This window comes from Polypterus senegalus, chromosome 12 (assembly GCF_016835505.1).
Source record: "Polypterus senegalus isolate Bchr_013 chromosome 12, ASM1683550v1, whole genome shotgun sequence".
NCBI lineage: Eukaryota > Metazoa > Chordata > Cladistia > Polypteriformes > Polypteridae > Polypterus > Polypterus senegalus.
The window spans coordinates 93,311,647-93,324,938 of NC_053165.1; the positions used below are offsets into that span (position 1 = coordinate 93,311,647).

General features: G+C 34.7%; 1 protein-coding gene across 1 annotated transcript in view; it reads right to left on the reverse strand.

Moving 5' to 3' along the window:
* tyk2 (tyrosine kinase 2) overlaps positions 1-13,292 on the reverse strand; it is a 75,060-nt gene that overhangs the window by 13,480 nt on the left and 48,288 nt on the right. Inside the window, exons 11-15 of the mRNA XM_039772939.1 lie at positions 10,646-10,764; positions 9,742-9,909; positions 9,445-9,532; positions 2,582-2,709; positions 1,037-1,172 (exon numbers count right to left, since the gene is read on the reverse strand). Coding sequence (XP_039628873.1) covers positions 1,037-1,172; positions 2,582-2,709; positions 9,445-9,532; positions 9,742-9,909; positions 10,646-10,764 — 639 coding nt within the window. The remainder of the gene's footprint in view (positions 1-1,036; positions 1,173-2,581; positions 2,710-9,444; positions 9,533-9,741; positions 9,910-10,645; positions 10,765-13,292) is intronic.

Genomic DNA, 13,292 nt, shown 5'->3' on the forward strand with positions numbered 1-13,292 from the left:
CAATTGATACTTGTGTTTGTGCGAAACAAATTTGTATTAATCAAAGTTATAAGGATAATAGTGTTAAAGAAACTAAATAGCAAGAATAAACTGACCTAAACTTTAATTGAAACAATGTTTTGACATTTATTAAAAACTGTTATTAGTTTAAAAAAAAAAAATAATTATAAATTTAATATTAAAAACAAACTATACACTAAATTACTTGAATAACTATAACTTTGACTTTTTTTAAATTAAAAAAAGGTTTGCTTTTGTTATAAAAAGACATTATTCTTGTCTAGTTTATTTAAAAAAACAATAAACATAAAAAATGCTCTCCTTTGCAGCTGGATACAGGACTTGGTGGTGGAGGGGAATTACACCTACAGTATATTTGAAAATATTAAATAAGAATCAAATCAAACTGTTTTCTACACAGCACAGTTGTTGCTGCAGAGAATAACGATATGACCTTTTTCTGCATCCAATGAACACTTACAAATGTATATGTACAATTTATGCTGCAGTCATAAAGAATCACTTATACTGTAGTTGAGTATGTATAGATGACGTGAATTTAGACTAAAGCTTGCTTCACCCCATACTATTAATCCATATTTAAAACAACTGAACTTTACTGGTGAGCACAAACCAAAAAAAAAAAAACATACTGTTCAATGGAAAAAGTAATGTTCAAAAGTTCAAAATAAGTGTGAAAAGCAGTTAATAGCAGTTTCCTGCCACAAATCTGGAAACAGTGCTGACCAGGTTACCATCACATCAAGTTTATGCCACACTCAAAATAAACATCTACTAATGGCATTGTATAAGAGCGAAAGACTCCTTATTGTGAGGCTGAAACAGAAACATTATATACAGTATAATTAATGAAAAGTGCAAAATGTCATTTGTACTATGATTAATACATTAGATGAAATAAAAAAAATGTAGATAAATGACTTACAAATAATAAAATTATTCTAAAACCTGGTGTTCTGTGACAAAACAGTTTCCTACCTGTCATAAAAAAGTATACAGTTTAAATGACATGTACCTTCTCTGGAAAGTGCTGTAAATCCTATGCCAGGATCACTTAATTTAATAAATGGAGAGCTATTCTCATCAAGTCCTTTTCTCGCCACAAGAATGTTTCTAGCACAGACATTGCCATGAACTAGTTTCTTGTTTTCCTGCACAAAGAAAATAAAATCTACATGTAAACGCAATTCTTTGAATAATCACTATACAGTTTTGGAGTTTACTTAGGTAGAGTTTCAATAGTCAAAACAGCGCACACTCATGTAAAACTGCTGTTTAATTTCTTCAAACAGGAAGTGGGTTACAACATTATACCACAGTAAAACTGCAGACCCTTTCTAAATTCTAAATCTAAAACTGGTTGCCAGTGAGATGTTAAAAGTACCAAAGCAAAAACATAGTACAGGAAGTCTTATGGCCAATCAGCAGTGTTTATATTCTGTAAAGGTCACTGCAGGAAACATAATTAGAGCACATTTTAAAATTCAGCATATACTTTGACTTTCTTTGACATTTACAACACAACACAGGGAGCTTATATAATAAAATATATATCAGGCACCTAATGTCATCTCTCACAATTATGGTCTTGATTGTTCTGGATGGTCTAAATCAAGAGAGATCTGTGTGTATAATGCATACCTATGCAGTCTGAACAGTCTGTCCATACCTCACACCAATACAGGAAACAGTATCTTTGACCTAGTATTGATTTCCATCCATTTTCTGAAAATTTCACATAAACTCCAGCTTTCTACTACTGTCTAACATTATCTAGATTTTCACTTTAAAAAAAAAAAAACATTTGTAGAGTTATGAGATGCCAGTTATATTTTTATCACAACCATTAGAATGCACATTTTCTACAGAAGATTGTGACAAAAGGTTTGAAAAATTAGTCACATTTCTTTTAGTAAAGTCTCTAACTTGCACGTAATTTAGTTTATCAATAAAATGTTACATTTGAGGCACAATTGTCTAAAGGATGCAAGTGCAATGTCAATATAAAAATCACTAAAGGTAATAGCTAACATATCCCATAAGGGTGCAACTGACATTCCGGATTTGATCCACTGGCTTTCTATGTACTTTGCAATAATTAATGGTAAATGGTACACACAAAAAAGTATTAAGAGTGGTTTATTGCAGGACTTCCATTCCTTACCTAACAAACAAGTACAAGGTTATTTTTAACACATTCCCTCCACAGCCTCCAAAGTATGAAGATTAACAACCCAGCAGTCGAAACAAAAGATAGGCAGAGTTAAGATGTCCATTTTAGATCACTGAATAATTAGGTCTTTTTTAAAATAATCTTTTTACTCTAAATAAGTAGCCCAGTGCAAGGCTCTGATTCCTAAAGTTGTGTCACTGAAGAAGTAATCCAAGGAGCTTTACTCTTCCTCAGTACTGCATACTGAAAACACTGTCATTATTGACAATTTTTATGATAGTGCTGTACTAAATTGGCCCTACTGCTTTAAATGTAATCATTGCACAGTAAAATGTTCACATTAGGATCAAAGTTTTGTATGCTATCTAAACAAAAAATATTTATTACCAGGTAAGTCAGTGCACTAGCCAGTTGTTTTGCCACAGTAAACTTCCATTGTGGAGTCACATGTTCTTTTTCTTTTCTTAAGAAAACATCTAATGGTCCAAATTCTACAAACTCTTCCACCATGATATCTGTTGAAGACAGACAAAGTCACAATGTTATCTATTCATTTCCTAATCAAATTAAAATCAATTTAATAAGGTAACACATAATAGTGTAGAACACTTCACTACTCATCACAGTACTGCAATGTCATGAAAATGCGTGGAAACTGAACTAGGAAAGCAGGCCTGTATAAACTTTAAAATAGGGATTAGTCAGAAATATAACAATCACTCCCTAACACAAAGTGGACTAATACTGAATTATTCCTATTGAACTATAATTTAGGAACATGCTATGAAACCGTGCTTTATAATTTATAACTTCAAAGCAAAAAGTATGAATATTAACAATTAATATAATGAAACACTAAATGTTTACTCACCTTACACCTACCTACATCCTAACCACTGCTGATTTGAAAATTTTATAGCTACACACATATCTGTTTGGTTTTAACTCAATGGTGGAGAAAAATGAAACACGCAGCTTTTGTTTGTACAAAACCTGAATACATTTGATTCTGACTCTGGTTTAGGCAGGAATTTAAAGTGATAATATTCCCAGTGATGGTGTAAGGCCCGTCATATGATTGTGACCTTGGTGTGGCATAGAGCTTGTGTACCTCAGTTGTCTAGAAAGGTGTGCGCCAAATAGGGTTACTTATGGCAAACTAGTCTAAGGTAAATCATCAGAACCAAGAAGCCTAGTCAAACTCCAAAAAGAGGTGCATGTAGCAGTCATTTGGGTTCACCATCCAACTGTTATGATTGTCACAAAGTACCCAAAAAGGACAAAAGATCCCATCAAGAGAAACCCTAGACACTGAAGAACCTATTTTGCTGAATTAATTCAAAACAAAGAAACAAATAAATGAAAAAGAAAATAATTATAAACAAAAAAGGGAAGAACCAAGAAGAGCCAAGGCAGTCCAAAATGCTAAAACCAAATACATAAACCTAGAACTAAAAGTCAAAACCTAGAATATCCTAACATTAAATTACCAAAGACCTCAAACATAAAAGACACATTTCAATTAAGGGAAACAAAGACAATGTAAACCAGGCTGAAGGAGTGACTAAACTAACTTTTTTATAGTCACTCGGGTATAGGAAAAATGATTGACTACAGTGCCATGGGTCTTGAAGTAGAAGGCTGTGAAAAATGTAAGCTGGATAAAGAGTTAAATTCACCTCCACACACTGCATTGGCTCCATAACCAGAATTATTGATGATGAATAACCTCTCTCTTATGCCAACATTGTCACATGTCAGACACCCTAGGATGGGAGTGGTGATGCTCACATGCCCAAGGCTGGGTGCCATAACTTGAAGTTTGTTTAAGTGAATGATGAGATGACATCAATGCAACTTTGACATGTAAAGACAAAAATTAACTGTTGTTTGTGTGTACACTATGTAGAGTATTAAGCCTTTTTAGAGACAATGGTTACAGTGCTTGAAAGTGTACCATCTATTGACTTTGTAGCCCTACTGGGAGAATTCAGTACTCACAAGGGAAATGAAGTAAACAATTATGACTTGGAGGAATGGCCTGCTGCTTGATTTTAACCCTAGTGTTGAGCTGTTATTGAATTCCTGTGCTACTCATGAATTGTTCATGATGAACAGGATTGGAGGTCGTAATAATATAAGAGTATTATTGCTTCAACAGATAGGCTTTTAGGCATGTAGCTAGAATGAAATCTTGACACCTCCCACAGAAAAAGTGTAGAAGGTATAGTCTACTAGGGCAAAGTCAAGGTGCAGATCTAGTACATGCTGTAGGTCTCACATTTCACAGTTGGCCTGGAGCACCTGGAAATTACTAGATGTGCCGGGACAAGCTGCTGAAGATAGCTGCCTGTAAAATCCAGCTCAGCATGTTAAGGATAAGCAGAATGATTATTATGATGATTATTACAAGGAATATTGGTATGCTTGTAATGTATACAAGAGATATGTTTGGAAAGGTTTGGTACTCTAAGTATGTTGTTTTGGTGGTGTGCCAACGTATAAAGGAATTCCCATTTCTTATGCATCATTACTTCTTGCAAGTAAACCAAAACGTAGAAACTATACCATCTTGAAGGGGCAGGTCTGGTCTAAAACTCTGTTGCTGTGCTCTGTGGTGCCACTTACACTGTCAACTATTTGACCTGATAAATTTTGAATACTAATGTATCCAATTCATTTAATAGTTCATACCTCTCTATTGCAGATGGTTTATAGCTGTCATACAAAGGTATTTTGATCTTTTCTGATTTAAAGTCTTCCTGAGGATAATTGTACATATGCACATTACTGGTATAAATTGCTAAAGGTAATGCTACTTGTCACATAAAACGTCTCTGTTAGACAGTTGCAATTGTATACAAAGCAGTCACTGAAGTAATTTTACCACTACAAGCCTGCAAAGAGCACATGAAAAAAGTAGGATATACTCTGGGAATAAGAGAAGGTTGGGAGAAAGATAATGGTAAAAAAAAGACATTATTATTACCACAGGCAAGTTAAGCAGGGGTCAACATTATTAAAAGTTGCAACTTGGTCTGTGATTGAATACCCAGTCTAGGGGACTGACTAAGCAGAATTTACATGTTCTCATGCTGGTTAAGATGGCAGGCAACTGTAAAATGGACCACTAGTAGTAGTAGTAGTAGTAGTACTGTTATGTATATGCTGTCCAAAATCCACCAAATCACACTATGACTGACTGTGTGTATGTCTGTAAGTATATTCAGCAATGGATCCAAGTTCACTGCACTGAAATGTCTGCATATTCCTAAAGCCACTCACTGAGCTAAATTCCTAAACACAAAAAGGTAGTTTAAATATTCAATGTTTCTATCTGAAATTTGGCACGGTTTTACTACATTTAGGAGTCCTGTAAAATTAAATTTTGGGATGTTGCCATCTATATTTGATGTACAATAGATTACATTAATAAATAAACAGCATTTACATCAGTAATAATAATAATTTATTTTAGGTGCCTTTCAAGGCTCACAAGGACACCTTACAGAGCACATTAATAACAACAGTCACAACATAAAATTATTAAAATTACAGTACAATACAACCAGAATAAATAATAAAATTAAAATTTAATTTATCAGCTAAAATTATCAGACAGAATAAGCCATCTTAAAAAGATGTGTTTTAAAATGAGATTTAAAGGAAGGAAGTATGTCGATATTATGAATGTCTTGTGGGAGAGAGATCCAGAGGCAAGGGGCCACTCGACTGAATGCTCTAAACCCCATGGTAGTCAAGTAAGCAGGAGGTACAATAAGATTGATAGAGGTAGAAGATCTAAGGATATGAGAAGGAATGGAGATGTGAAGAAGATCAGAAAGATAAGGAGGTGCCAGATTATGAAGGATATTGTAAGTAATAAGCAGAATCTTAAAATCAATGCGGTATTTAATAGGCAGCCAGTGAAGCTATTGAAGGACAACAGTAATGTGTTCTATGGAAGGGGTACTGGTGATAATACGAGCTGCAGCATTCTGAAGCAATTGGAGTTTGTAAAGGAGTTTGTGAGGAAGACCAGAAAGGGTAGAATTACAATAATCAATACAACATGTAACCAGAGCATGAACAAGAATAGCAGTGCTGGTAGCTAAAAGAGATGGACGTAAACGGCTGATATTACGTAGATGGAAATATGGAGACCGGGTGATATTATTAATATATGCCTCGAATTTTAAGGTACTATCGAGAATAACACCTAAGCTCTTAACCTGGGAGGAAGAAGAGATTAGAGAATTATCAACAGTCAATGAAATATTACCACATTTATCTAAAACAGATTTAGTTCCAACCAGAAGAACCTCCGTTTTATCACTATTTAATTTAAAAAAATTAGCAGACCGCCATGATTTAACTTCCTGCAGACAGTCAGAGAAGGAAGAAGGTGGAAGAGTGGAATCAGGCTTAATAGACAGATAGAGCTGGGTGTCATCAGCATAACAGTGAAAATGAATATTAAATTTCCTAAAGATATGACCAAGAGGCAGAAGATAAATAATAAATAGAAGGGGACCCAAGACAGAGGCCTGGGGAACACCACTAACAACTGGGCAAACTTGTGATCTGAACTTTAACTGTACAAACTGTGTACGATCAGAGAGATAGAATTTAAACCAGGCATGTGGAGTGCCAATAATACCAATCGAATTTAATCTCTCAAGAAAAATATTGTGAGAGATTGCATCGAAGGCAGAGCTCAGATCAACGAGTACAAGTATGGTGTATGATGAACTGCCCAGAGTCAGCTGCCATCAGCAGGTCATTGGTGATTTTAATCAGGGCTGTCTCTGTACTGTAAAATGCATGAAAGCCAGACTGAAATCATTCAAACAAATAACTGTCAGTATGGTAAGAGTGAACCTGCTCAGCAACAGTTTTTTCAAGTGTTTTTGAAAGGAAAGGTAAATTTTAGATTGGAATTTTAGATTGGATGATAAATATTTAGGTTTAGGGATCCGCACCAGATTTCTTGAGAACTGGAGTTATTACAGCTGTTGTAAAAGATAAAGGAACAAGTCCAGAGATAAGGGAAGAATGTAAGATGTTAGTTATTAGAGAGGAAAGAGAAGACAAACAAAATTTAACCAAATAAGTAGAAACTGGATCCAGCTGACAGGTAGAGGGCTTGGATTTTCTAATAATACCAAGTATTTCCTTCACAGTTGGGAGTTTAAAACTGGTAAGAAAAGAAGAAGGGGGATCATAACATACTTCATGTATGGAATTTCTAAAACTAGTCAGCTGCTGGTGGATATTGCCAATTTTCATATTAAAATTGGCATAAAAGAGGATTTTGTTTACAATTGAGAATAAAGCCCTAGTATTCCCTTCAGCTGACTCAATTAAACAAAGCATCCTTGTAGACACGCATGTGTTTATCATACATATTCTTATGGGCATCAAAGCCCATCTTTTTATAAAGGAGTTCCAAATGCTGGCCCTTAGCTTTAAGTTGATGTTCCATGGTGAACAAGGAAGCAGAGTGGATGAAACAGACAGTCCAGGTTTTCAGAGGAGTAAGAGATTGTCTAAAAGGCTGCATATTCCATTGTTATAGTAGGAAACCATTTCATCTGTGTTAAATAAATGGTCACAACTGGGCAGACTGTCGACTCCATTGGAGAAGGCAATTAAATCAATATTCTTAATATTGCGAAATGAGATAGATTGAAAAACATTTGATTTAGATTATATTAGGTCGACATTAAAAGACACCAATTTGTGATCAAATATCGACAAGTTAGTTGCGGTACAATTATAAGAAGTAAAACCAGAGCAACAAAGAAGGTCAAGAATATGGTCTTCAGAGTAAGTAAGAAAGTCTATAAAATGCTGCAGACCAATACTATTAAAGCAAAAAGTAAAATCCCTCGCAAGATTATCAGTAACAGTGTCCTTATGTATATTAAAGTCACCCAACGAAATAACATTAGGTGACATAGAACAAAGAGAATTTACAAACTCAGACAGTTCATTTAAAAAGTCCTTATTCAACTTGGGTGGTGGATAAATAGTGGCAAATATAGTGGGAGTAGGTCCATTGCTTTCCAAGACAATGGATCCAAATGAGGCATACTGAGGCACAGTTTTAGTTGATACTTTCAACTCCGCTCTATAGATTATTGCAACGTGAGACATCCACCATGACCAGAGGCACGGGGTTGGCAAATGTAAACAAACCCATGGAGAACAGCTTGATTAAGCTGCGAAAAAAATCACTGGGTTGCTGCCAGGTCTCAATTAAGCAAAAAAAAAAAAAAAATTACCGGTGAGTAAATGGACATTGAATAGCCCAATTGCAAGTTTGATTTTCCCATGTGCTGCTATAGCCAACCTCGTTAGGTTAGCTAGCACAATAAGGTCGGCAGTCCGTCCAGATCTCCATGAAGTTCGGGGAAAAATAGACCAAAAAGACTGTATTGGCCTATGGTCTTAACAGTTGAAGTTCCGTCGAGAACCGCGGTGAATGTACTGTATTTCCAATGGGAAAAACTGAGAATATTCCGGTGATGGTACAACTCCAAAGGTGGTTCAGATGGGCGACTTCGAAGTTGAAGAAGCTCTGCTGCCGTATACTTGCAAATAAAATGTCACTGGATAAAACATTAAAAACAGGACAATCCAGGAAAACACACTCCAAAAGAGCAGCTCATCAATCCGTACCATGGATTCTAGCCAGAGAAAGCAGATCGCCAGCAACCAGGTAAACAAAGCAGCAGAGCAGCGGCAGCCAGTAGCATCAACATTCGCTCATTAAGTACTATAGTGTGTAACTTCTACTAAGAAATTTGCTACTACTATGAAATTTCAGGGAGATGAAGAAAAACACATTTTTGTTGACTAGTCAATTATTTAAAAGAAAGAAATACACACAAAAATTTGCGTTACTTTCCCAATAAGTAACTGAAGAAGCATTTCAAAGTCCTTAGGTTAACTATTTTAAAGTAGGTCTCTTCTTCTAAAGTATCTCAGTTTTCCTCCCACAGTAAAAAAGACATGCAAATCTGACAGACTGGCACCACTAATCAGTTAATGGGGAAATATTGTATAAGCAAGGTTTGCATTAGTGTGCCCTTTTAGTTGGTCGCTGCATTACACCCAAAGCTGCCAGGCTAAGGCTTAGCCCTAGTGATACTTAAGTGGAAATAAGAGGGTTTGATGATTAAAAAAATGACAAACATATTAACAGTTTTGAACTTTATGTTGGAAAAAATAACATTTTGACTTACTTTCAGATCCCTTGACACAGACTCCATGAACAAACACCAAATGAATGTGAGACACCTGACTCATCAAACTTGCAGTTTCAAAAAATGCCTAGGTGGAAAGCCAGATACAGCGAGATCTTAATCACTTTCTTTGAAAATCTTTTATCATGTTAAAAACATTTTTCAAACTGATTAAAACTTCATTTAGACAACAATCTAAGGAAAAGGTCAAACATATAAATGTGTGTTACAGTTTAGAAAATAAAACCAATCAGAAATTTATTGACAATTTTGAAATTTTAAGTTAGTAAAACTTGCCAGAGCTATGCCCTTTTGAGTTTGGTCTAGGATCTTCAGCACTACTCTGATTTCTTCAGTATTGTTGTTGTTCCACTCACTGTAATCATCATCCCCTCTTGCTGTATTTTTTACACGCATTATACCTTCATATATATTGGTCCTTGTACCACGACCTAAATGTACAACCTTGAGGGAGAGGAATAAAAAATAATAAATTGGTAACAAGGTATGATTAAAATAATTCAGCCAAAAGAGTAAACAAGAACAAGAACTACAACCACAACTTATTTATTGAATCAGCAAAACTTCAACTTTGCAAAGCAAATGTTTACTGTAAAATATCTGAAGCAGACCTCAAATAAAACAAATTACTTATTACTTGAGAAAAAAAAAAGAAAGAGACACAGTGTTTTGGATATGTAGGCTACACAGCTGAAATGTTAAGTATTTAACCTTCTTTTCTTTTCATCATTATGGTAGTAATCTTTTTGTCTATACTGTATATAAACAGCAACTCTCTCCGTTTTATAAAATTTTGGCAAAAAAACTGCATCCTAATGGTTTACTATGACATCTCCATTGTTATAAGGTTTCCAATAGACATATTGTGTAAATCTCTATATTTATACACAATGATGGATTTCACTTTGTGAAAGATAGCAGAGACTCTCAGCATGTTAAGCTTTGCCTATCTCTGTGACATTCATGTATTATTGGGATGAACACAATTATTTTACTTAGTGTTTCTGGACAGTTCCCAAAGCATATGCACACAGTTCAGGCCCAACAGATATTTGTAAGAATGGGCCTAACTTAAACATGCAAAGGTGATACACTGCCATATTACGTAGGCAACAGCAAAAGTATAATTGTGACACACATAACCAGATAAAGAACTTCTAAGAGAGGATGTGGTACTAACCTGCAAAACCTCCTCTTTATGAATACGGTGAAAACTCAGCTGGCTTAAATTCAGTTCATTTGGTATTGGTCGTACACTGCTGTCTGGAGACTGTCTTGCCACAATTAAATTAGAAATTTCTAAAATAAAAACACAGAAAAATATTACATCAGCAAGCAATGAAAAAAAATAATTTGCATCTAGCACTCTTACTCTATAACATCTAATATTTCTTCTATAGTGATTAAGGGTCAGTCAACCTACTGCTCTTATAATGGTTTTATATTTTTTCCTTTGGCATAGTTTTAATTTTTCAAAAACTATTACAAAATGTTTGCATCTATTTTATGTAATAGGATCAGTTAGAATATATGAGGCTATTAAATACATAATTTTTCTTTTGCTTGTTATTTCCCTTACATTCACAATCTCTCACTCTCTCTATATACACACAGACACACACACAGGTTAAATTACGTTACAACAAATTCTGAAGTAACAAAATTTTTATAATAACGAATACTTTTGTGGGTTTGGACAAACATTAATAGAACATTATGTTAAACAAATCTCGCTTTAATGAAATGTAAATCTCAGTATAACAAATGTTTTTTCAACCAAAAATGGCCACAGAAGATAATAATACGATGCACAAAATACTTAATGCCGCTCCTACACTTTCTGTATTGAATCTCGGGCACCCAGCAACAGGTTGTCTTAAAGACAGAGACGGTTGCGAAATTTCCAAAACAGTGTTAGCTGAATTTTGAGTCAGGGCTCCACCGAGTGTGGGTAGTGGTGTTGTGTTCAGATCTCGTACTGTTTTGAGTTTCACAGTGCTTTTCAGTTTTTTTTTTTTTTGAGATGAATAAAATAAAGTGAGAAAGAGTCCGTTTCCACTGAAAGAAAAATTAACAATCCTGAAAAAATTTGATTTCGGAATGAAGAAAAATAACGTGGCAAAAAACGTTTTGGAATCGTGCCTTCATCTTCATCTAGCATCTCGTTTTAATTCTGTATTCATATCTGTATTATATATATATATATATATATATATATATATATATATATATATATATATATATATATATATATATATATATATATAAAAATGTACATCTAATGTCTTGTTTTCATTCTGTGTTCACACCTGTATTTACAATAAAAAAAGTTACATCTAACATCTTGTTTTCATTCTGTATTTTCATTCTTGTATTTCTATTAAGAAATGTTACAGCTAATGTCTCATTTTCAAATCAAATATTTTTTGCAGTTTAAGAAGCTCAGTTTTTTTTATGCACGTATTGTCAAGCTTGGGTCACAGAATTGCATGACAGACAGGAAGACGAGTCCATGTTTTCAAGGAAAATACAGGTACTTTATATAGAGAAGGCAGGACCCAGTCTCGAGACTTCATTTAGAATAGGAGCTGTTAGGAGCCATGGTACAGGCGATTATCCTGCTTTAGATCCTATCAACAACAACATTTATTTATATAGCACATTTTCATAAAAATTATGTAGCTCAAAGTGCTTTACAAGACAAAGAAAGAAAAAATGGACAAATAAAAATAAGATTTGGCAATACTAATTAACAAAGAATAAATTAGGGTCCGATATAATCTTCAGATTAGAAGAACATCAGCAGCTCAGAATAACCGCTGTGGCAGACGCGGTCTGGAGAGGAATGATCAGGAGAGTGTGAGGAAGAGCAGGTCAAAGCCCATTGTTAAATGTTAAATATTGTGCAACAAGCACCATATGCAGAAACCGTGATTCTGCAGAGGACAACCAATTGCTTTGCCCTTGGTCTACTATTTACCAGATGCAGCAGAGCAACTACCGAGCTGTCCTTGCACCGCCACCCTTAGACATAGCAAATCACGGGCAGCACCGGTCACAATACTATACATATTTTTCCCATATTCAATATAACGTAATTTCCATTATAACAAAATATTTTTATGTTCCTGTGAGTTACGTTATAATGGGATTCCACCTGTGTGTGTGTACTATATTATATATAAAAACACACATATACACTAATTGGCGACTCTAAATTGGCTCCAGTGTGAGTGAGTGGATGGACTTTTGTGAAGTTTGTGATGGTCTGGCAACCGATCTAGGGTGATTTTGCCTAAAAGATACAATAAGTATTAATACAAATTAGTTTTCTTCATCCAAGAATCTGTTCCTGGTCTACAACTATACAGTACAAACAACTTAGCTACAGAATGGTCAGTATTACTGAAGCAAAAGTTCAAGTGCATACATAAGTTTAATGTCTTGAGGCAAAAACTAGTAGTGTGTCTACAGGAATAGTATCGAATACTGCACTATTGCATACCAGATGACAAAATGGTGAATCATGATGTGGTTTGTCTGCGTGTGAAGTCTAAGGTGTCATATCTTATTTTAAACGCCATACATTGAGGATAGTGTGGCTTCACTAATGAATAACACACAAAAAACTAAATTATTATTGTTTTCACCATTCTACACAACCCTCAGTAAAAGCTTTTTACTCTATTAAGCATTCCACAGCCATATGTTCAAATGTAATCTTACCATAGCTTTCAACATCTCTAAAGCAATTACCACTTGTTTACTCAGATATACTACAATTTGCTGCAGCAAAAATCCCAGGTTGTAGTATTTGGAAGAAAGCC